We start from the raw sequence: 26,435 nt of genomic DNA, 5'->3' as shown, positions 1-26,435 counted from the left end.
GCTACTGTTCGACTCTTCTCATAAGTTTCTTTCTTTGCTTTCGATTCCAAATCTGTGAGAGAAAAGTACTTATTGCAACGCGAGAAACGGCGGAGAAGAAGCGGCGCCTATTCACAAAATCTTTAGCGCAGCACGCGTCGGGCTGGAAAGAAAATAATCCTTCTTCAGCGTGGACGAGACCTCTATTAATCACGGCTTTTCTTTGCACGTGTGAACGCGCCGTGCCGCGCCGCGCGATAACATCGGCGCGCCATTTAATTAATGTCCCCTCGAAAGAATGGTTTCCAATCGCGAGAAATTTATTGGCTCTCGACCGTCGTCTACATTTGGCCTTGTGGCTTCCAGGCCACTCTTCTCCTCATTTTATTTATTCCGTTATGTCTCGCGAGGATGCTTCCTCGACGAAGTAAACTTCGAAGATCTGGACAAAAGGCGCGCGTTCGATTTTCTTGTCCGTTAGTCGTTTCTGCACTCTTAACTTTGTTCCTAGAGTTGTGCGAAACAGGGGGAATTGCCTTACTATACTAGTAAAAGATAGAAAAAAATAGGAAATATAAAATTACTTCACTATTTAAGAAATATCTAATTTGAAGGAAGAGATTAAAGTTTGTGAAGCTATTTTATTAAAATTTATATTTTATAATATAATTAATACCAATAAAATTATCATAAACAATGTGAAAATTAATAAAACCTTAATTACTTTATTTTAAAGTACAAGACATATTTTTATTGCAAGGGAAATGTAATTGTAATCTTCAAATTTAACTTGATTCTGTCTGGTAAATGTGCCAGTTGTGTATTATATTTATATATATAACGATAATAGTTTTACGAATTATATATTCTCAGCACTAATCTTAAAGTTCACAAACACCAGCACCGAGCAGCAATCAACATTCGGCTTATAATAAAATACCTTCATCAATTACAGCTTACTTTTACGTACAATTTCGCCCTTTCCGCTCTTTGTTTCACCTCATTTCCATCCTTGATTATTTCCACAGCGTCGAATACGCAGTCGCCCTTCGAGACTTTGCCGCGTCATGTTTCATTCGCTTTCCGCTCTTTCCGGCAACGTTGGAATTAAATTATTCCATCCGGTTTGAACAACAGTTTATCGAAAGGCTCGCGCAGAACGATCCGATCGCGTTCCAGCAGAGCGAACCCCGGCTAGTTTCTCACGTTCGAGCGTCATTAACAGCAAATTAATAGGCAACGTGAACACAGCACGTCGTACATTATCGGTTTGCAATGTGTCACGCCGCCGGTTTATAGTCGTTATTCCACCGTTTTACATTCGAGTGCACTTCTCGCAGCTTTAATCAAACCTCGTACGATCTATTCGGTGCAAGTGCCGAGTATTCTCGACGTCAATCGAAATAATTGCGATAAAGGGATAAGTGTACTAGTAGTAATTTTGCATTTTCCAACAATTATATTATACATATAATAGTAATAAAAGAAACATCTACATTAATTCAATGCGGTTATTTTGAAATCGCTAGATATCGTTGTTTTCTTTACTGTTATATATATAGTTAGAGATATCTTTTAATTAAATATAACAATTGTTTGATATTAAAATTATTTTTCAAGCAGTCTTATTTTAAATTCTCGATTGGCACAAAGTATTTACAGGCCATATTTGCCATGTGATTTTTCCTTGATCTTATTAATTTTATCGAGATAATGGAAAATTATCGGCATTTTCAATTTCTTTTGACATCTCAGTTAATTCGATTGTTAAATTTTAGAAGGATTTTATATAGAAAGATAATTGTAGGCAAATAAATTTTAAAATGGGGTGAATAAAATTTATCATCTAAATTAGGCAACGACAAGTGTGGAACGTCCTGTATAATCCGCAACATAATCCGCTTTGAAACCTTTTTACACACTCTGGGTAATTTACTATACGTGTTTCGCGTTCGACCGACGGGCACGTTCCATTTGTCTATACAAAAGGAAATGGCGCGGCACGTGGAAAACCGGATCACTATTCACTTTATCCCGCAGTCCGTCTGGATTTAGTTTCGGCGGTAGGCATCGCGAGTCTGACATTCACTCGATGATCGGAACCCACACTCGCACACGCTCGTTTGTCTTGTTACCGCAGATTCGACGAGCACTTGATTCTCCGTCCCGAATTAGCCAGTGTTTCGAATGCTGTCCGACACTGTTGTTTCAGCCTGCCGGTTCATTATCCGCGCTTCCGATTTGACAGATGAACGCCATCGCGTTTGCACTAGGTACAGCGTAAAAAAGCGGCGAATGTCGAAAGGACAGTTGATTTAAACTTAAAGAGATACGTATTCAAAGCGTATATCTTTTTAAAGAAAAAAAAAAACTTTTTATCGCTGGAAAAAATAGCAAAATACAAACTTACTTTGCGAAAAATAATTACGAAGTGATTTTCAGAAAGCTATATTAAAGAATCTGCAATAGGTACATTTCTTTTTTAAAGAGAAAAAATACGAAAAAGTTATAGAAGAGGAAAATATAAGAATAGCTTATGTGGTTATTTATAAGCCATTTCTGGTTTTTTACAATTAGATGAAAGAATAATTTTTTTTAAGTTTTTAAAACGTTTCTAATTAATAGTTTTATACATCTAAATTTTACAATTATTTTTCTTCTTCTTGAATTATCTTTTGTTTCTACTTTTCTTAAGCTATTTATTGCATTATCATTTACAAAAACATTTGCATATTAATGTGTATGTGTGTGTCTGTAATGTGTGAGCGCGGCTCCGTGGGTTCGCTAAACCCAAATGACTGTAGGTACGGGTCAGTCATATCCCTGCGGTATAGAAGAACATTTGTTTTTTATGGTTGAATATCGCAAATAGAAATATCTTACTTATATTAAAGTTCACATTATTGACTTTAATTAAATTTACACGATATACATGCACATTTGATTCCTATTTTTTAGCGACTTTTAACGCACGAGGATACGTAGTTTTCAAGCATTTAAGGACAGAAAAACGACGATGCAGCGCGCTGCACAAAAGTCGTTGCGAAAAGTAGTTTCAACTACTAATTTCTGGTTACTTTAATCGTGTTATCGCATTTTTGATGTAGCTTAGAGAAATTATACGCAGCGGCGAGAGTTAATCGTTCGTTCCGAGGCGCGGAAAGCGGGAAGGGAGACGGGACTCGCACTTAATTGCCGAATCTAAACTAACGCGAAGTCTTCGGTTCGGAACGGTCGTGCATGCGGTATCCGGCGCAACGCGTACGGGATTCCAATTAAAAGTTGATTGTTTTCTCCCTTGGCCGCGGTTCTTCTGCCAAAGTTTTTGACACGGCCGGCCCCTCTCTTATTAGGCCGTTTCATCGCGCAATTACCTCCGCTCGGCGAAAATTGGGTCGAGCAAACGTTCAATTTCTCGCCCCATTCCGACGTGACCAAGTGTCGTCTGACGCGATACAAGAGCGCTGTTATCTTAGCTGTCTCGCGTATTTGCGACACGTAAAAGATCGCGAGTCGATCGCATCGGTGAATTTGGCCTTTAAGCTATAAATGGCACAACTTTATTACGTATCATTACCGAAGAATTGAAAAATTGTCTAAGATGTATTATATTCTTGACGCTTTATATTCTCGTACATTAATATGTATTCTATGTCGCGGGAACTATAAGAAAATGACGCTTGACGATACACGTATTTTTCTTTACTTTTTATCTAATAATTTTATCAATTGCATGCCTCATTGCAATCATTTCGGTTCATAGCTTTGTGACGTAACTTTTTTATAGTATTACAAGCTGCGTGAGTATGTTGCGGAATAAAATATGAAAAGCAAAGGAACATAATATACAGAGCGTAATTAATTTAAATTAATCCTTCGTATAAAATTCTTTAATTTTATTTTTGATCGTAAATGTATCGTGATGTTCATGTATAAAAACATACTATATTGTCGTTAATCTCGTTTTTCATTGTCTCGTGTGCCAGAGTCAGGTGATGTAACCGCGCGATCGATAGGGGCATGACAAAAAGCTAACAAGAAGGAAATGAAAAGTAGATACCACCGGAATGACAATGCCACTCCTGCGGTCTTTGAAGTGCCAAATTCCGGCACTTCATTCGGCGCCGGCGAGGAAATTGCATGAGAGAATTGCGTTTCCTTTGTCCTTTAAACCAGAGGGTATCGCGGACTGCCTTTGACCTGTCGTTGACCATTACCGTTCAGGCACAGGATACGTCCAATTGAGTGCCCGCTCCTGTTCGCTGTTGTGACAAGTCTCGCGCCCACTCGGTGGTCGACGAATTATGTCTGCACACTACATTACACATTATACGATACGCGTAATGTATATTTAATATAATATTATAAATGTCATAACATAAATTTTATATTATAACAAAAAGCATACAATATATAAATATTATAAAACATAATATAAAATACTTAATTAAATCATTGCGTGAAAAATCAAAGTTTAAAATCACAAAATAGTCATTTGGCTACAATTATATCAAATGTGGCTTTAATTAGTTTTATAATGCTTTACTTAAATAAAAGTATATCACTTCTTTTTACGATGCATGAGACATAAATTTTATTACTTGATTTTTTACTGCCATATTTGACAAAGAAAACGATATACATCGGTTTAAAAATAATTTTTTTTATAATATTAGATGAATGACAAGTTTGAGCAAATAATATTTAAAATCAAGAATAAAAAATTGAAAAGAATACTTTTCCACTATTTGAAATGGATTTAAATAAAATCTCATTTCATTTTAAATATCTGGGATCTGATATTAAAATTTTACAAAATATAAAAATACGGATTATACATATAATAAAGCTTTAAAGAAAAAAATTCCGATATTTTGACTTTCATGTTAAATATAAATGAACCATTTTGCTTAATCCTTGGATAACTTCCTAATAAATTTACAGAGACTTAAAAAGTAGAAGAATAATTTTGATCATTTTAAGTTAAATAATATTGAAAAATTAAGTTTCTTTATATATATAAGAACGTGCTATATATAAGGAAAAAACTTAAGAGAAGATAATTGGAAGAAAAAAATCATAGAAAAAGATAAATGCTGTAAAGTTTTGAAAATTTTTTATATTATACATCCGAGAATTGAAATGTTTGTTCTTAAAGACATATGTCATGTAAATGATTGCGCTGTTTTCTATAAACAAATTAGTAGAATGAAAATATCTGTGCTTTTCGAGTTTTAGATAAAGCTTTCAGATATATCAAGTAATCATAACATTCATAACGAAATTAAAACGCGCTGATGCGTCTAATATGAACGCCAAATGTATCGTGTAATATCATATTAATGGACATCACTTAAATTGCATTGAACATCTTTAGTCGGATATCGGTGTTACATCGTTCGTCAAACTATACTAAGCCGCGGAAATGATTCAATTACGCACGAGAACGGCAAATAAATTGCATGTGGACATGGAAGCAGCTTTACGTTTGGTGTGACAGTCACTGATATAATTAGTTTAAGCTTCACAGTCCCATCATCGATTATTAGTACGTGCAACCGGAATTTAGAGCTGCTTTCTAATGCAAACGCCATATCCGGAGCAGACCGGACAAATCGAGTTAAACGTAATTCTTGCTAATTTGTCGACACGTCAATTTGGATCTTCCGATGAAATCCTCGTGAAAGTGTCTATCTTCATTTGACTGGTACTTTTCGTACTAAATTTGGCATTTATTTATTTATTTATTTTTTATTCAAAATGTACGGAATACAATACAGCCTGATCTTTTGTTGTTCAATCTGTTAGACTGTGTGTGTGTGTGTGTGTGTGTGTGTGTGTGTGTGTGTGTGTGTGTTGGAGCATTCTTTGTCGTCCACGTTAACGGCGCGCGACGGTTCTCTCTTCCTAGTTGTATTTTCTTATATATTTTTGTCGCTAAGTGTTGCCGACGAGCAATATGGGTGTCGATCGACGGGGTAACCGTCGCAATCACATGCCGTACATAGCCCAAATGTGTGCTTCTTATATTTATAAAGGATATTATCATATATAGGACAATATCCTATATACATATATAATTCCGCTGTAATTTCACACTTATTTACTAACAAACTGGTTTCAAATTATTACTTATCAAATCCCAATGTATCGCATTAATTGATATCCTTTACAAAATTCTTGCACTTAATTCATATATTATTTTTTAAAGCGCGCATAATAATCGAAGGAATCTAAATAGATACAATAAATAGTTTAAGCTCTAATAAACTTCTTGAGAAAATGCATGACAAACATCATGTATAAACGGTATTCTATCATTATTACAGATTCGTTGATTAGAGAGATCTCGTTTTTATTTTCGTATTCTTTATTTAAATTTATTATATATCGAAAATTTCGTTGTGAAAGACAAAACACACACTGTACGCTACAATCGATATTATCTCGATTGTGGCTCGTGTCTCGCTACATCTAATCTCGCACTTCTGGTTTTTCGGCTTTCGAAAGTTTCCGAAAGTTTCGCTCGTCGGGCACGTGAACAAAGAGCGAAGATCAATTTCACGCCCGGGATGGGAAAGTGGGGTAAGTGGATAGATAAGGGCGTGAGCCCAACGTTGGACTGACTGCCTAAGCGAGAATGTGATCACGACGGAGTGAGAGGAGACTGGCTATATGAGGGGGAGAAGGAAGGAAGGAATGGGAAGGAAAATGGCAATGGCGTGAGAAGGAGGTAGGAGTCGAAATTTTCATCCTCTCCGTTTACTCACTATCCTCGCCACCTCCTCGCTCGCTCGCCACCGACGATCTCCGCCACCCTACCGTCTCCTCAGACCGCCTCGTTTAGAGCACACGTGCCACTGACAGCAGTTAATTACATCGCCACGAAGTCAAAGCGCGGGGCAGAGAGAAAGATAGAAAGAGAAAGAGATGCGAGAAACGGAGAAATGGTGATGGGTTAGCGAGGAAGGAATAACGCTCTAGACAATTGCATGTCCACCATCAAAAGTTGAAGTGACCGGAAGAACTCTTTCAGCATCCTCCGGTATACTTCGGTGTCCTCCAGTATCCTGGCTCGCGACCGATTTTGATACCGACTACCCAGGTTTGTCTTTATTATACTCAGGCAAACGTTCTACCGGGAGAAGTATTCAAACTCGAATTCACGATGGACGAATTCTCGTTTAGCGTTCCTCAGAGTGTTAATTCAATAATAATATCATTATCAATGCCTGGCGAATAGTGTCAGTTTCATTTAACCTCTTGGTACCGTGAGATCTATTACGTGATCCGATTTAAGAAATGCACTAAAATTAATTTTTTATGCGACAATTTTTATTTAATGGAGATATATACATATATTTTATATATGTATATATATTTAATATACCTTACTATAATTTCCAGCATCGATAAATGCGTTATTTAACACGTATCGTTAAATACATTTATCGATGCTGGAAATTATAGTAAGGTATATTAAAAGCAAAATGAGGTGGTGTGTTTCGTAATACCATCTTTTCCCCTGTATATTACAGCAAAATGTAGATAAATGAGTAATAGAAATATAATTTCACGAGATTAATGGCAGACACACGAGCAATCAATGCAATCAAATCGTCCGATATACATATAATCGGGCTTTATTTCTTGACAATTTAACACGTTTTAATCGAGAGTTATTACTTGGTTACGCGCGCGATCCCCGGCGAATTTCGATGCGGTGATCTCATTATTTTGTTGCGACGTGTGTATATGATATCGAGCCCTTTCAGGCAAAATTAATTACCGCGGTAATCTATCCTTGTCCGACGGATAGGCGAGGGGTGTTGCAGATTGCACGCGTACTCTCTTCAATCATTTACTCTCGTCTCGTATAAACGATCGGCTCGATTTTTAACTTTCGAACAAATTCCGATCGTTGCTTTTGCGTTATTTCGCCGGAACAACACCGCGCGCGCATAGCATTCATCTCGTCGCGGGAAAGCAGGGGAAATTAATTCGGATTTTCCCCCTTTTTTTCTCGCCGCGACCGCGGCAGTTTGACGGCCTCTGACAAACGGCTAACCGCGTTAGATCGATATAGCTGTTGAGTTTACCCTGCAGGCAGGTCTAATTGTGATCGGCCGACAGTGGTCGCACTGACAATTACACGGTGACATTTCTGTTGACGCACTGATGGTTATTATTAAATTCGGTCCTCTCTAATTGTCCGCGTTCACAAAACGGCCGCGGCGCGAGGAAAGAGATCGGAATAAACAGGGTTGCCATCATTATCCACCGATGGCCGTGATGAATCATTGCAAAATTTTATCATGTTCACGTATGAAAATGTTAAACTTTTCGATACAAAAGATTACGTATATATAAATACCGATGCTACTTTTTATTATTAAATTGTAAGGAAATATCCAAATATCACATCTCTGATAGCTATATTCTTGCCAAGGCAATTTCTAATTTTGATTCGACTTCATCGCTGTTATTCATTAAACAGCGTTTTTGCACAAAGCTCTTAAGATTTCTTGTGAAATAATAATTATAGCCGCCAGCGTGGCCGCCAGCCGCAAGTCTAATCGCTCTTTTGTTTGCTGTATTATAAGCACAAATATTCCATTTAAGCTACGACCCTCGCGAGAGGAATTTCTAAACGGAATCGCAAGGTGCATCGCGATTGCGCTGGCATTGTGCAAGTAGATGTAATAATATAATAAGCACAGGATGTTTGCGCTACACTTTTATATTCTCTCATTTTACTCCGTTTTCAAAATTCATATTTGAATTAAGTTTGTCAATACTACTAACATTCCACATCCTACATCTCGTAGTTTTCTAAATTACTATCGACGAAATCATTCGTATATATATATTGCATGAGTATATATTGAACGAGTATCCATTATACTTATATAAACTCGCACTTACATGTACCGTGGGATACAACGTTATCTGTGACAGGTATAAATATCATATACATCGCGTAGTTCTGCGTACATGCATACAATTCGGCTACACACAAGCCGAATTTCCTCTGTGCGTATATAATGCATGTGCAATACGATGGCGATAACGCGCGTTGTACGATACGGCGCGTGTATCTATATTAAACGTACATATTTGCGTGTCGCCGGCTATATGTACTTACTATTCCAGGACTGTTGAATTGGCAGGGTAGCAGCGCGTTTCCGCCGGTTTGCGCTAAAACACTCTTGATGAATTCCGGCCTCGCACGAGGATCAATCAGGTCGCTTTCCTTTGTCGATCCGCTTTCAATTGCGCCGTCTATAAAAATTCAGTAGAGAACTTGTACTTATTTTATTTATTTCTTATTGTACTTATATATTGTACTTATTTCTAGAAAACAATTTACGGAGAGCTACTATTAAAACTTTATTATTTTATTTGTTACTTAATAAGTGATTTAAGCTACGCGACTTTTGCTGAGGCAAGATCGCATTTAATTGAGGAAAAAATTATATTAAAAATTTTTTAATATCTGTGTGTAAAACATAATTTTTTCGCTAAAATCCTTCGACACAAACTAACACAAAGTTTTCGTTAAAAGTATCATGTAAATTTAAATTGCATGAAAAATTGCGCATCTTCTTGCTGAAGAGAGAGATTATGGTAAAATCTATCACTGAAAAAGCGCATAATAATTACTCGTATTCATTAACAATGAAATTTTTATTAAACACATACCCGTTGACACTCACATTGTACTTATATATATTTGGATGTTATATTTCAGATTATATTTATATTGTATTCAAATATCATTATAATTTCAACAAATAAAATAAATAGCATGTGTCAAATTTTGAGTATTATGAACGCGTTTAAAAATTAGCCATTATTATTTGCGCAAATTACTAAATGTGATAATTACATTAATCATCTTTTTACGCAATAATTTTCCGTTCGTTCAAATGTTGTGAAATTTGAAGTCGAAGCGGCGTCCAACGGAGGAAAGATGTTCGCTGATTATATAACGCACACGTTATTGGAATTTATTATTAATATAATGCAGAGATAGTAAAATGTTGAAAATATTAATTTTCCGAGTATACGGGAATATATTTTATCAATACACCAATATGCAATCATGTTATCTATACGACAAGAGTTTTATTTTATTACGGAAAGTAGAATTATTTTTGTAATCAAAATCATATAAAAAGGATTTTTGTATAAAAAGAATCCTTTCAATTCTTTTTCAATATATTCTTTACCGCAAATCTTGACTATCTTCAACAAATTTTTAATTATTGAAGAATTATACCTAGCAAATTTAGCAATAAATTTTTATTAAACAAACATTCGTTTCTAAACTCCTGAAAATGATTAGGACACTCAATACATTCTTGTCCTCTCCACTTCAAAATCTTTCCACTCGCAGACTCTACGTGAACTTTTACCGAAGTCTCTTGTTATAACGAATGTCCAATTGACTATCTATTCAAAACTAATAGCTCGTTAAAAGTAAAAACGATTTGACAGCCATCTCTAGCTAATGAATATACGTAGAACAAGAGAATTAAGAGATTGCTAAAGATTTAACGAACATTACTTGATTGAAGAAGGAAATATATCTCTCTTTCTCTGCCTTCTCTTTTTGTCTTCTTTTCTCGATCTAATTTGTGTAACTATCACCGAAATTCGAGCCAATATTTCTAATTAATATTTTAATTGCCAAGCTTAGCGTGAAAAATTATAATTAGCCGATTAAAATTTAACTGCTTAAATGGCCTGTGGTCTCGCTTTGTTCGATGTTAGGCGTCTACGTCTTATGCAAGTGCCAGGATCTTCGCACCGTAAATTAACTAGCAACGTCTTGCAACTAAAAGCGTTTGTTTTCGTTGCGGTTTTCATATATACGCTGTATTCACGAAAATGTGTGCTAAGGCGCACTTTTGTTCTGAATTTTGCGCGTTGCGATAAATCCGTGTTAACGTTACCAAGACAATGTAATATAGTGTGCAAGTTGCGGCACGCTATTTGGTATTTCCGCTTTTATTCGCGCTCGATGAACCGTGAGGTACGTAAAGAATAATAAAATAGATGGAACTGACGTTTTCACGATTTAACGCGTATAATTCGACTGTTCGTATTCGTGAAACTTTTGCTTTACGGTCGGTTGGATTTGAGCATGAAAATAATGCCGAAAATGCACAATGGATCAATAAGAATAACACAATTTCAGCTAGCTTTATAATATTTTAACATCCAGGTCAAAATGGTACAGAAACCTATCATGCGTTTGCGAATTATATGAAATACGTATACCCGAGAAAATTTTTTATATATCTCTATTTTTATTTGTGTTATATTAAAATTAAAAAAGATATGTTTCATATATATCTCCAAGCTTTGATTTTCCTTCGATAAATATCGCACGATTAACGATACGAAACAAAGTAAAGAGAACTTATAGTTTAAAATTTAAACTGTAAGTTCTTTTTACTTTGTTAGACTTAAAAAATTGTGACAATAAATTTTGTATAAATATTCACGCATACTTTACGATTGCGTTATTAATTTATGAAGATATGTGTACATCCATTTCTCTCTCTTATCCAATAACAGAAATCGATTTATGGTGTGTCAATTATTTGCTTTCGAGCAGTGATAAAAGCGAGAAATGATATGCCTGTCGATATTTTTAGTTTCCCTGCTCCCATTTATCTTCTTTCCTCCTTCCTTTTCTTTGCCTCTTGTTCTAGCTATTAACCGTTATCGAGACGATTCTTATCACATGAGAGAGGAACTCGTTAGCGCACGAAGACCATAAATCGCAGAAGGGAAACAACGGAGTTCCGTTTCACGAATACGAGAGGGGCTGCTTAAATCCCCTATCGGAATAAGCATTTCGATAGTTATCAAAGGTCGTTCGATATCATTCGTATTCTCCATTAATACTCTCTACGATCATACGTAAGTGGTAATATAACCGTTCGTGTTAAATAGAAAGATTGTTGAAGATTATTCCTGGACGATTAATGAACACTAAAACGTTTAGTTCTATATACAATTACATAGACTATATAATACGTACAAAAAAAGAGGGAGTTTACAATATCGCACAAGAAGCTTTCTATATAATTATATATCAATAAATTTAAGTAATTACTATTATCATTCTTGAACATATTTTTATCGTAATTTATAATAATTTTTAGAAATATTGTGAAAGAACATTTTACACGTATTCATGAGTTAAAAGTGTTCGTGTACTTGTTAATCCTGGTTTTATTATTGGCTCAAAGTAACGCGAGTGAGAACGATCGTTAATCACGGTAATTTGTTTAACGTGTCAATTGATTATCGACTCAAGTCGACCAAACGCGGGGCTTCCTAAGGGGCTTTCTGAAAGCGAGGGATTCAAGTTGCACGAGGTGTTCGCTTTTTCGCGATGCCGTTGCATTTTTCCGGTGAACCGACGTTGAAGAGGAGCATCGCTTACCGATCGGCTGTATCAGGTAGCGCAGCGATGCCAGCAACGGCAGGATCAATAGAAACGGGGCCATGACGGCTTCGATTCAGACGTCCATCTCGCGTTCATTCACGAGGCCGGTCTGTAACAGAAAAAAAGCCCATGCAACCATATTATAATAGCCCGCCGCGGTCTTCCCGGTGTTGAATGCACTGCAATGGGTTCTTCATGTCGCGGAAACCGACGTTCATTATTTCGATAATCGATCAAGTATTGTCCAGAATGGACGAATCAATTCATCCGTTCCCATTTCGCGCCAATAGCAAGCCTTTCATCTTTTATCCTCTTTCCTGTCAGAAGCATTTATTGCATTTTTGTTGTGCCTTTTTGCGGATACAAAATGCTTCTTGCCCGTTAAAGATAAAAACTATCTTTTATTTGTGACAAGATTCGAACTGATACGAAATCCACGTTAGTTTCAATTTTCTGTTGCTTATTTTGCTATACGATTGAAAAATATGTTTGACATAATAATATTTTAAAATAGATTTTAATAAATATTTAATTATCTTTATTGTGTTGTTATTATATATATATATATATATATATATATATATATATATATATAAGAGGGGGGGGGGTTGAGTAAAATATATTAAATATATTAGATTTTACTTATAAATTCACATCTCATAATATTTTCATAGAATATACTTCGGATTTTACAATTTTATTGATAGTGATTTAATCCTATTAAAAATCAAATAAGTTTTACATCGAATATTTATATATATTGCACGAATTTAAAGCTCAATTAATAACCACCTCATTATAATAATAACTACAAATGTAATACATGAATTATTTGTTAACTACAATAATTACCTGAATAATCACAATATTTAACTACATTATTGCTAGTTAATTATGTTATGAACTAACTAATTATAATTTATAACTCGCGCGTACTAAAGTAACTAACAGCTCTGTTGCTTTTATTGGTATATATAATAAATAATTATTATAATATTATATTATTGCAAATTATAAAATTTACGGTAGTATAACATAATAGATTTTTACACAAAACGTGAGTGAGTACAAATAACGATTTCTCTATAAGCTATATATGTTATTATTATTGAAACTCCGTAAGAGAAGATTACGCAAAGACGTAACAAGCTCTAAAAGGAGCAGAAGCTTTTAAAGGATTAATTTCCTGCTCGTAATTAGTTACAGGCATTGCAACTTCTGGTGTGTGTAGGTATTTGTTTTGCTTCTCATGTACTTCGTCAGACTTGTTACGACGCCGCAATTATGGTACTAACACAAACTTTATAATCAGTTATACCGAAAACTAGAGAACTGCGGCGACATGGTCACTTCATTTGCGATAATTAAAATGCTATCCGGAAAAATCGTAGCATCGCGATCGTGAGGTAACGAAATCGACGTACCTTAACAATTTACCGATTTTCTTTCAAAAAGTATGCAAGTACGTATCAGTGTTTATTTTATCGAACGCGAGAATCTTAGTCACAGATAAGACATTAAAAAGAAGTTATTTCGGTCCTGTGAACTTGGCACACTATACCTAAAAATCTAAAGGTTTTTTTTATAGAGTTCTGATTTTCTTTTGAATAGTTCTAGAGTTCTAGATAAGCATTTTAAATGGTTTCGATGATTAATTACAAAAAAATCGAATTTGAAAATATGGTGCGCTAAGATCACGCAAAAAAGAAAGATGTATATATTACCCAACTTAGATACGTATATATATAATTCAGAAATATTTTTTAATTATATATATATATATATATATATAATTAAAAAATATTATATATATATATATATATATATATATAAATCCGCGTTTTTTTTTCAATATATTTTTCCTGGCAGCGCAAAAAGGAACTTTGTACGTATTGACACACGTATATAAATATTTTATTATATATATATTATACTTTACATTTTTTTAGTAATATCAGTAATATTTTTAGTAATTTTTATATATAATTAAGAAAAGTATATAAAATATATTTTTCTTGATTATATAAAAATTACTAAAAATATTACTAATATTACTAATATTACGCGGAACGAACATATTGTTCAGTTTTGAAAAAATTACTAGTTACACACACTAATGCGTGCACTGCCTCTTTGTTATTTCGTATATGCGTTGCAACACGCCTCGCAACGGCATCTTCAGCCATCGCATTACCCTCAAAGCGCAATTGCTTCATTTAACCAACAGGCCACGAAGTGGAATATTCTGTCGGGTCCTATTCTCTCCGCCGTCCTCACGCCCCATTTCCGGTTACTTTTTTTATACTTATTTCCCGGCATATACCCGTAAACGTCTTTAAGACGACGATTATAATTTTTAACTCCACGGTAAACTCAGTGTCTTTCTCTCTTTAAAGTTTAATTATAGTGAAGTCGGAGTTGCTACGCGCACATAAAATAATTAGCATAAAACAACGCGTTGCGACGGAGTTAATTTTATGCATGGTCTTTTAATTGGGTCACATAAAAGTAAAAAGAATGGACTGTGTAAGACATTATAGTTACCTCTTGAAAACATAAATTTCTTCAACTGTATAACGTTTCTTCCAGACGTTAAAATAAACTTTGGTTTTTATTGTATCATTGTTACACAACTCATATATGAAATTAAACTTACAAATGTTTAACTTGAAATGAGAAAAATACAAAAAATTATGTTAAATGTGTGTTTTCTACATAAACTTGTTATCGATATTTATTTTTATCGATTTTTCATCATGTCGTGAAAATTAATGGAATTTTACCAAAACATACGCCTGTAGGCGTACATTTTTAGACGTATAATATGTCTAAAATTAACGTTATTTTAATATTAAATATTTTCCTCTTGGGAAATTTATCGCGATAAAGCAGAAAGTTAAATTATCTCATAGATATTTCCCTGTCAAGTCTATTACTGGTTTACTTGTAAGTGCCTTTTTTCAGTAAATTACACTACAAGTACATATCAAACGCAAACGACGGGGGCAATTTAGGGGAAAATGCGGGTACCGGCGATGGATGAGGAGGGTAGAAAAGTGATTGAAGGACATCTCATAGCCATGGGCCGGGCCGTGATTGGTTTGACGGGATTTAGCCCCTGTAATGCCAAACTCGACGTCTGCTGTTGCGGTCGGCTCCGGTCGAGGCATTATCGGGGGTTGTTAGGGTTAGTGTACTGGGTTAAACACGTTCTCGTTCTAAACCGTCCAACGTTTTGAAACTTGCCGAGTATTTTCTCGTTGAAATTGCTTATAATGTAATCTTATTAAAATTGCTTGTAATGGTTTACATCTTGAAGAAATTGTAATGGCGTTTTTCATGATAACAATAAGTGGAATATCTCATTCTTGATATAACGAATTGCATATATGAAAGAGAATGGGTATAAAAAAAATGAAACTTGTTACATTTTTCTGATATTGAAAATATTAATTTTTTAATATATATATATATATATATATATATATATATATATATATATATAATAAGAAACAAGATTTTTAATAAGATTATAAATAAAGAAACTTGAGAAAAATCGTAGATATTAAATTTTACTAATTTTGAAAACTACAATAATTTGTAAAGTACGAAGTAATCTTAAATATTCTTACTGAATTTTATACATATATATTACATGTTTGAAATGGTATATTAATATTAAGACACTAGCTTCTTTAAATTGATAATTAATCGAGGATTATAAGTAATCGTAGGCGTTATTGTTTTGTTTGATTTCGGGGGTTTTTATGGTGCGTGCGAGGATATTCGCAACGAATTCGCATATATGATGATCGTATTTCTGGTTCGTGCTCTCTTTCGTATTCCATCCTATTCGAAAGGGCTGCATTATAAATCGTGTGAAATCCAAGTGTCTGACCTCGATCGGCAGCGGTGGATCCCCGTTAAAGGGTAGAAAGACGAAAAAGAGAACAAGGGAAAGAGAGAACGAGGGTTGCGAGCGGAAGAACCGAGTGAGGGGATGCGGGAGAGGGAGAATCATCGTGCGAATTTTACGCTAACTCGATAGCTGGTTGGAATAGATTACATCGATCGGCAAAATCTTTCCGCGTTCCATTTATTCCGCGATAATGTTTCCCTTTGCTGTTGCGCACGATCACAACACAGACAAGTTACAATTGGATAAAAAATATATTTTTTATTCGTATATTATTTTGCCAGAGAGCAGCAGAGAGAGAGAGAGAGAGAGAGAGAGAGAGAGAGAGAGAGAGAGAGAGAGAGAGAGAGAGAGATCGGAGGTCTACTGAAATCAAAACAAAACGGAAATTAAAACGTTATTGATTACTGGATTCATTAGTTCACCTACTGTTATTTACTGTGACGATGTTATTAAAAAAAATTAAATTAATTTCATTATATCTTAAAGAAGACTATAGTCTGGATACATAACTATTTTAAAATAATATACTTAAATTTTTACATTTTGCAGTTTTTTCTAACATCTTGTTTGAATATCCAGAGGAATATACGAAAGTAAGTTCTTTTATCAGTAAACATTGAGTGAACGAACATTCATGCAAAATTTTATGAGAGATTAGGCGGAATTCTTTTTTAAGTGTGACTATATACTAGGAGGCTGACTAACGTCTAGTCTCGAGGGTCTAGCGTTTACTCTGTCATTATTTTCATTAGCAGGGAGCGAGTTGTTATATCCGGTTGATCAGGGGATATTGCTGGCCTATCAATATTGTAATGTGAGATTCCGTTTCGGGCATATTTTCGTTCGAATGACAGTAAAAATAAAAAACTGTGCCTGGTTATCGCGAATATCGCGGGTCACTCCGGTTGCTGCTTGTATCGGATTCACTGAATTCAGTTTGTCGATTGAAAGTTGTGCTGATTTACTTAATAGCCACGATGTATTCTAACGGGTCAACTCGATCCCTCCGACATTCACGCTGCTTTTCAAGAAAATTTTTGACTTATAGTACTTAGGAGTGCGATTAGCGTTTTTTCCTCGGCTTATCGCATTCAGCCTGCATAGGTCAGCTGTCCGTTGCTGAGTCTGCTCGGTGGTTGAAGAGATGTGAGTGCAGAGGTCAATGTCAGCGCGCCTCAAATATCGCTATCAGCTGACTGCCTGATGGTTGCGTGATCATTTCACGTCGACTTTTTTCTTCCGATATACGTGCTCCCTGACTTTGTCTCCGGAGATTTTTGGGTTGTATGGAACGTTTCCATGGTTCTCTATTGACAATGTGCCTTCACTTCTTGCAGTATGAAAATGTTTTCTGGGATATTTCGGTAATCCTTTCAAGATGTTTGGACTGTCTTACTCGAAATACCTCTATAATCTCTCTTGGATGTCTTGGCGACCCCGTTGCTGTCACAAATTATGTTGTGCCGCTCCAGGCACAACGGGATTCTCTGTCTTAGGAGCTCTTTGAAACTCCGAGTCTCTTCCGAGAGAATTTTGCACAGATGTGTTTGCTCACTAAATGTTTATTAAAGAAATTACAATTTATAGTATATATAATGTATACATATATGTATATACATGCAATATAATTTTCATTTTTTGAGATTCAAGGCAATTTGGAAAAGTAAGCTCATTAAAATTTACAGAAAAAATTTTCTATCTTCTAAAAATCTCGATATTAATTAAAAATACGTTTCTGGAGTTCTTGAATGAGATGAGACAGAAGAATGTCTCACACGTCAGTTAAAATACTTTTTTTTCCGTAAGTGTTGTATTACGCGTCCTGCAAAATTTTTAATCTCTTCTCTTAATATTCTGCATTAAAATATCCACAAAAGTAGAATAAGCTTGGATTTCCTCGGCTGCGCAACATTTTCCTAGCAGGAAAGTTAATTTGATTACCGCGTATTTTAACGAGATTGTAAAAGGTAAATGTTCAAAAGTTGAATAAATTCATTGTTTTGCGCTATACCGCGACAGAACAAAGAAACACGAGAAATTTCTTGATACATGATTATATCGTAAGCAAAGCATTGAAGTTGTAACGTGATTAAATACAAAGTAGACTGCATAAAGTAAATTATACGAAATCAGGTGAGATCGTGCAATCGCGGTAATTGTCTCGCATAATATAAAAACAAGATTTCGTTAACTAAAAGTAGACAAATACGCAAAACTCATCACTTTACACGATTACGCGTTTATGCATAGTCTATAGATCTCGGATTATCATTATAAGATTTCTATATGAAAGACGTTCTTTTTAGAAAAAAAGAAATTACATCTGTATATCATTGTTTTCGTATAGGATTCCACTTAGAAAAGAATTCCGCCTAATCTCTCATAAAATTTTGCACGAATGTTTGTTCACTCCATGTTTCTGATAAAAGGACTTACTTTAAAATTAGTTGCAGTCTTACAGTGTTGCCGGAATCTCACAAGTTCTCGCACTGATAGGGAGTTTTTGAATATGGTCTCGATCCACTTTCTCTGCTTTCCGAAATGTTTCAATGTTTTACTTCGAGTTTTATAACATAATGCATTTGCTTGCCGAGTGCGCATGGATTGTGCGAATGTAATCCGGTTAGTGTTGTCGCAACAAACTGATATATATATATAACAATAAATTTGCTAACTGGCAAATTTTTCCACCAGTTACGTGTTGTGACTTTAAGTTGCAGGACTTTTTAGGTCGCGACATTTTTACATAATTTTTGAAACGTTTAAGGCAATCTTAGCTATTCAATTCTGTAGCATGAGAAATTGTATCAAATTATTTAATTATTTATCAAGCCGTACCATTAATTTTATTGTTATATGGAATTGTTATATCAAACCATATCTAACCATAATATTTATTCTAACACGCAACAGAATGCATAACATCATTTTGATTGCAATTTCTATTGTAACAACAGTGGAATTAATCTCAATTGGAATAAACTTAATAAATCTACTAACTTTTTTATAATTCACGTTCATGTCGGTTACATCGAGCAATTGTGCTTTAGAGACTTCTATTGGAAAACGCGTTTATTTCGCTTCCCCAAACCTTTCGCAATTAGTCAAATTAATTACACAGCACTATAGTACGAATAAAACGCGATTTCGCATTTTCCGCGTCGCGGAAATTTCTCGTTGCGAATAGCGACGTTAAAAAGTTTTCCCACTCCGATCATGAACTTTCCGAAAGTACCGTAATACTCTTTCTCGCGGCGAATCGAGCAGGATATTTCAGATATCGGCTGATCGCGGGTAATTATGTTCAGAAAATTTTTCGCACCGAGGAAACATGCAATCTGGACGGCGTTCTCGCGAATTTTACTTCGCGAGATGCGTGCAGTCAGAGTTAAGGTACACAACTTCTCAAAATGCTTACTTCTTTCTTTAAAGTTTCCAAAGAAAGATCATTATGATTCTTCAGATTAGAATTTAGCTCTCGTTTCTGTACGGTTTCTTTTTCTTTGTTTTTAGCATAACAAATGAGTAAATTAACGTGTCTTGCGAGCTTTTTGATATTGAATTTTCCCAAATTAGTTTATATTTTTTATTTAAGGTTCTCTATTTCTTGTGTGTGTATCTGCGAAACTTTTTAATAGAACGAAGTTTTTCGAGCAATAAATCTGACATCGAATAAAAGCGTCGCGTTCTAATTTATTGAGTCGCTTTCGACGGGGATGCATAATACAGGCACAACGGCATTTACATCGAGCGGTGATACGGTCGCGGCTTGACAAATCGTCTCGTTAAGAAGTTATTCTCCGTGGCCATCGGTAGTCTATTTTCTGCGCCATGAACGTGCATTAAGTCGTTCTAGCAACCGGAAGACAGCTTAAGTGTCTCGAGATACCGTACCCCGTTTCTACTTCTCCTCTCATTTTCCGTTTCGTTATCCGTCATTGTCTTTGCTCCGCTCGTCAGGCTCGTCGCTATTTCTTCAGCTTTTTTTCTCACGTTATCGCAGCTTCTTCGCTATATCCCCCGTCTTTCTTGCGAAAGATTCTAATGGCTATATTTTATCGCGCTTCTAACATGATATTATATATATATATATATATATATATATATATATATATATACAGAAGTAGTGGAAATTAAAAAATAAAATGTTAGACATTCTTTTTACAACGTATGTATTGCGATATACGCCGTGTAAATATTTTGTAACGCAACCTGTTATTTTAACATAATAAAATTGCGGAATGTAAGAATAAAATGCAACGACGAAAAATATGTTAATTAATGTCGCGTGCGATCAAGCGATCTCGCAGCACAGTCGTCGTTGTTTATGATGCTAAGAACAATACTTTCGTCGTGACGTATTCGCTGTATAACGCACATGTGAAAAAAAATTTTTTTTATCTCATTTTTAGCCACCGGGACGGGAAAAATATATTTTCCGTGGCCGCGCGCGGCTGTGACAGTCCTTTTTCAACACGCCGTATAAAACATCGTTATTGCCGACAGAACTAGCTGAGATATTTCCATTCAACGCACATTTCTGCGTGATGTGGCGCAAAAAAAAAAAAAATTAGCGGTATTATAATTACTTGGACGGCGACGCGGCGTCAGCGAGGGGCAAACAACGCGAGCATAATATCGCGCAAATATTACGTAATATTCGCAGGTTCTGATAAATTTTCATGTTTTCTTAATGCAAATTCAAATCGGGTACGGCTGAAATGTGGACGTAATTGTTGTCGCAGACTCGTGGTATCTCGCAAATTGATTATGCGTTAAAAAAATATTTGTTCTGCAAATACGAGTCCGCGCAAATATTCCGCGTATCGACGAACCCCGCTTTGATTATCTCTCGTCTCATTTTCTACCCGCGAATGGCTTTTCAACAATTCTCTTTCTCTCTTTCTCACGATTTCATCATGAGATTGAATATTACGCGTGTGCAAATAAGTTAAGGTACAATATGAGAAACAATTATGTTTCGCACATATATGTTCTTCTCTTGGCGGATTCATTTAAATTAATTATCGAATTGCTTCGGTCGCTTCGGACATTGTTCTCGCAATTCACGAGTAATCATCAGTATATAGTAAAGCTCATACACGTAATATTACAGTCTACTCGTGCGACGACCGCGACCACGTGAGGAATTAATTTCGAGATGGTGCTTAGACTAACTTGGAAATTTGCATACGAAACGCGCGCTCCTCGCGCTTCGTTGCGAATTACAATGTATTCTAATTCACGCCGTAAGCAGCTCGTGCTACGTCTTCGCCTGTCGGATGTAAATTGACGTGGGCCGCTGATTGCAGTGTGTTACGAGAAAAGTTTTCGTCGTCACGGTGGCAACGAGCAATAATGATTCCCGGGATTTTCAGCCGTTTTCAATCGCGCACTCTCGTATCTGAAGAGATTATCTTACCGCTCTTGGGATTAAATTAAACGGCTGGACGAACTGTTTGTCGAAGGATGTCAGGTATACTTGGACACGTGTAGAACGCCATTGTCCATCACTCATCGAGGAAGTCGACGTAACACTAGAAAAACAAAATACCTATACATATACATATAACTTTATCTTGCATCTTTGGTGTGACATATAGTTTTATTGGACGTTTACAGATATAATTTAAAAAATTTATTTTTATAAAGGCATATAATATGAGATATGTGTAAATTTGAAAAAACATATATAGAAACTATGCATATAAATAGAAGACTGTTTTATATCCGTGTGTCTTCGCAGAACAATTGAAAGAGTTTTATTTATGACAGTAATTTCTACACACACTGTACATAAATTTAATTTCAACTGAATTATAAATTTTGATTATTCCGGTCTATTAGATATTAGGTTACCGTTGGCTGTTTACTAGTTTCGCTTCACTTATATAGATTAAAATATGAGATAATATTAATATTAATTATTATAATTAATTGCGTAAAAAATTTGTAATTATATACGCATCAAATACATTAATTAACTCAATAGTAATTACTCTAAGACCACAAATTGACGCGATGATTATTAATCAATAATAAGTTCAGCTCATTACCACGATAATGTCAATTAATTTTTTCTCGCGGAAGTTGCGAAAGAAAAATCCATTGCAACTCAGGAAGAAATGCAAATGAATGTTTGTCGATTATACAAAATCTCGAGGGACAAAGCGAGAAGTTAATGCCGCAAGAAAACGCTGCAACGGGAAACGGTATAAATCAATCTCTTTCTTTCTTCGCTCGTCGCAAAAGTGTACAAGGCTAATAATTTCTAAACCATCCTTGAACGACTCGGTGAAGCTAACCGTTTATTATTGCGGACACATTCGCGGAACGGGAATAAAGGGACGGTTTTCCGAAAGGGGGCCCGAGGACGACGGTACCGAGATCAGATGAAGAAGAGCTGCAGTCAGGATTGGTGAAAATGCCGTGGAAAAAATGCCGAGCGCGCGCGTCACCGCGCGTGACATATGAAGCGAAAGGATTTATAACACGCGCGTCACTTTCTGCCCCGATTTACCATGTACGCGACGTAACTGCATTTTTTGCGGAGCATCATACGCGCCGTTCTCTATTTCCCTCCCTTGCGTAAATTGCGTTTTCGTCCGTCTGGTTAATGCGATGCCTCTCGTCAGCGTAAAACTGCTCGAAATCCGATCGATCCGATACGGTTCTCATTCGCGGTATGTGGACTGAATAAACGCGATTCTATAATCTGGCCTAACACGCGCGTGATATATATCTAAATAAACGTTTATCTGAAAGGTCTGGCATATTTGCGCAAAATATTTTTCAAGATTTTTGATATCAAAGAATAACGATCGAAGATATCAACATTTTTGCGATCTCAAATGGAAAAAAATTCGACTGTACTGAAATCACTGATATTATATTATCTGCATCTTTGTTCCTTATGGCAAATCTCTGCTATCTTTTATTTTATTTTAAAAGTCTGTTTCAAATTAAAATAGGAAATTGAACTAAAATTTTTTGCGAACGTAAGATAACTGTTGACATCTAATTTCGGAATCGCTCTTGAGAAGGATTAGATTTAATCCACATGGGTTTATGTACGATGGAAATGTGTTTGGAACTGATATGATAGACTCGTCTTATTAATAGACTTTAATAGACTCGTCACAAATTTTGTATCCTATTTTCATATTTTTATACGAACATCTTTTTCATCGGTGTACACGGAAGTTACTTCCCGTGCTGCCGCAGCTGATGCGAGCAACATGGGAACGGTCGACGCGCAGCCCTTCGACGAGACAGATTAACATTGTCGATACGTTGTCGATGTCGATCAACGTCCGTGACACGGGAACGCATTTGTCGTATATCTGTTAGCGGCGTGGCGTTCCACGACCGACGGTACACGAGTTGCTCCGCATGAGGTTACAAGATGTATTTAGGAACATTAGATCATAATCGAAAAGATGAAGGGATTTTTTTTTATTAATTCAACAATTATGCGATATCAATCCATTTTGTATTGATAACCGATGCGTTCCGTGTGATAAATTTGAGAAATTCTTATGACATATTATAATAAGTAAAAAGTTGGTATATTTTTTTATTATCTATCTTTTATTTTAATAACAATAAGATTAGGCAGCCAAAAATATTTATAACGGTTTCTCATGCATTTTACTTAATATTCTATTAATTTCTATTAACTTCTATTAACTTCTATTAACTTAATATTCTATTAGGTCTATACATTTTTTATTTTTTAGATAATTAGATATAATTATTAGATAATTTATTAGATAAAAATAGCTGATTCTTCATATCTATTGCATTAAATCGAGGAAGACTCGTCCTAAAAATTTTTTTTGTCAGTGATCTTGTACATTTAATTGGTCAATATGCAAATTGATATATATTACCATCAATAATGCGGATTCGCACAGATTTTCATTTATTACTTTATTACTTTGATTCATTTGATAGTGTCGATATTGATGCTATCGATATGTATTAAATTACGCATCAGTTATCTATCGTTCCGACATATATCGGTGTGAAATTTCGAAACCAAGTGCTTCTATATATTTTAATACCAACGCGACTTCTCTGAATAAATTGTGGCGGCAATCGAATTAATGAAAATCGATATATACCGACTTTTAATTCCATTACTCGTTGTGTAACTGCAATCGATGTGACGAATCGCAGTTACGAGTATCAACTATAATTCTGGCAGAGGCATGCGTAGCCCAGGGATATATGACGAGGCTCGTTATAGAAAGCTCTTTGCCTCCATTATTCTCCTCATTCGCTTTTTGTTTTCTCTTTTGTGGTTTCCTCTTCTCCTTTGAGCTAATAATGACTGAACATGATCCATATTAGAAAGCCTCCTGCCGCTTCGAGTGCGGCGCAGTCGAGTGCATTGCAAGTAAGCTTCCATTTCGTTCTTCGCTATTGCCAACGAGATACCATTAAAAACCGCTAGTTTTACGAGAGTTTACATAGTTGGAAAAGTTCACTGTGCGCGCAAATGCCTTCGATAGATATTACTGCCATGCGCAGAATAAAAAGCAATAGGTCAGAACAACTATGGATCACAAGAGAAACGCAGTCACGTGAAAAACAGATATCAGCATGTATGCGCATCCATTTTAGAGAATTTTGTTTAACTGAATATCTTCCAATTACATTTCGCGCGCCTTTCTCTTATATATTTTGTATTAGAATTGAGTTCTATTTTAAATAAATTATTTGTATCAAGCATTATTGTGTGTGTGTGTGTGTGTGTGTGTGCGTGTGTGTGTGTGTGTGATTGGCTTTATATTTCTTTCATTTTTCGAGATTTATTTAAACTATTTAGAGCGCAGAAGGAATTTTGTATGAATTAAATTATTCTCTTTTACTTTGGTAATATAACAGAAACAATTATATATAAGTTATATATATCTTTAGTTGAAGTAACTAAAAAGTACACCTTACCCTTTAAAAATAATTTTTTTTATTATTGGTGTAAAAACCGAACACTCAAGATTACTCATCAAAGTATATACCTCTTATATGTATAATGTATACATATAGAATTGATTTTAATTAAAATATCAGCAAAGAAAATAATTAATCGTAACAGCATTGGAAGAATATTTTATAATTACTGCGTTAACAGAATTTATAATAAGGACATTTCAATGGTCCAGATATCACAATTAAATTTTGCACATTAAATTCGGAGAATTTCTGCATTTGTATTTTTGCATTAAATAATATTTACAGCACGGTATGCGTTTATATACGCGGATTGATAGGAATGCTCGGATCTGGAAATTTCACCGGTAGAAAATAAACTATCTTGAGAAGAGGAGAGATTTATCTTGAGTTATGCCGGCCAGTAGTTACGGCGTTCGTGGTCAGACGTATTTCACAGCGAGCAGTAGTTATCGCTCCCGCAATTCATACGCCAGGAAATCGGATGAACTGATTAGATTCTAGATACGGTCGACACCCGCGGCGACATTGTGCAACAGCAGGTATAAAGGTCGATACCGCGATCTTTATCTAAATTGTAAACTTTGATGGTATTTCCTGCGCGATACCAGAACATTTCAATACGCCGAAATTAAATGTTACAACGAGATTTGGAATAATAATAGTATCTAATAATAATAAATTTATATTAATACTAATGAATTTGTTGAATGCAATAATATAATAGCAAGAAGTAAAATAAGAAAGTAACAAATGATGAACGTCATTTGCAAATAAAAGGCGCAGCTGACAGCTAGGTCGAATCGATATTTAACCCAAAATAAATCGCGTTGTTAATTTTTAATAATTTGGTATCTTCAAATTAATGTACAGAGATAAAATTCATTTTAATTTTTAACAATTACGTAGTTGCATAAAAAGATGCCGTTTTATTAGCGTTTCTCGTCATGTTTTTTGCACAGATGAATTTACCGCACTGGATTTATTGATTTTAATAAATTTATGGGTCACGAAGATTTCCGTCGTTTATCGTCAGTGAAGCCCCCGGATTTATATACGTTTGGGAAATTAATATCGTGCGAATGCTATTAAATAAAACATTGTAATCATCGATTA

The 26,435-nt window shown here is 35.2% G+C and overlaps 1 protein-coding gene and 1 long non-coding RNA gene across 4 annotated transcripts in view; one reads left to right on the top strand and one right to left on the bottom strand.

The window, feature by feature from the left end:
• LOC143904983 (uncharacterized) overlaps positions 1-26,435 on the bottom strand; it is a 51,283-nt gene that overhangs the window by 24,000 nt on the left and 848 nt on the right. The window contains exons 2-4 of one of the 3 annotated variants that reach the window (XM_077420038.1): positions 21,787-21,918; positions 12,443-12,554; positions 9,125-9,261 (exon numbers count right to left, since the gene is read on the bottom strand). In XM_077420038.1, the coding sequence (XP_077276164.1) occupies positions 9,125-9,261; positions 12,443-12,506 (201 nt within the window). In that variant the 5' untranslated portion in view covers positions 12,507-12,554; positions 21,787-21,918. The remainder of the gene's footprint in view (positions 1-9,124; positions 9,262-12,442; positions 12,555-21,786; positions 21,919-26,435) is intronic. The other 2 variants (XM_077420037.1, XM_077420039.1) reach the window with 2 other exon arrangements.
• The window catches only part of LOC143904989 (uncharacterized), a 72,672-nt gene continuing 56,451 nt past the window's right edge, over positions 10,215-26,435 (top strand). Inside the window, exon 1 of the long non-coding RNA XR_013259090.1 lies at positions 10,215-11,864. This is a non-coding gene — a long non-coding RNA (uncharacterized LOC143904989). The remainder of the gene's footprint in view (positions 11,865-26,435) is intronic.

This window comes from Temnothorax americanus, unplaced genomic scaffold (assembly GCF_048541705.1).
Source record: "Temnothorax americanus isolate GAGA-0224 unplaced genomic scaffold, ASM4854170v1 Scaffold6, whole genome shotgun sequence".
Taxonomy (NCBI): Eukaryota; Metazoa; Arthropoda; class Insecta; order Hymenoptera; family Formicidae; genus Temnothorax; species Temnothorax americanus.
This window is presented reverse-complemented; position numbering and strand designations above follow the sequence as displayed.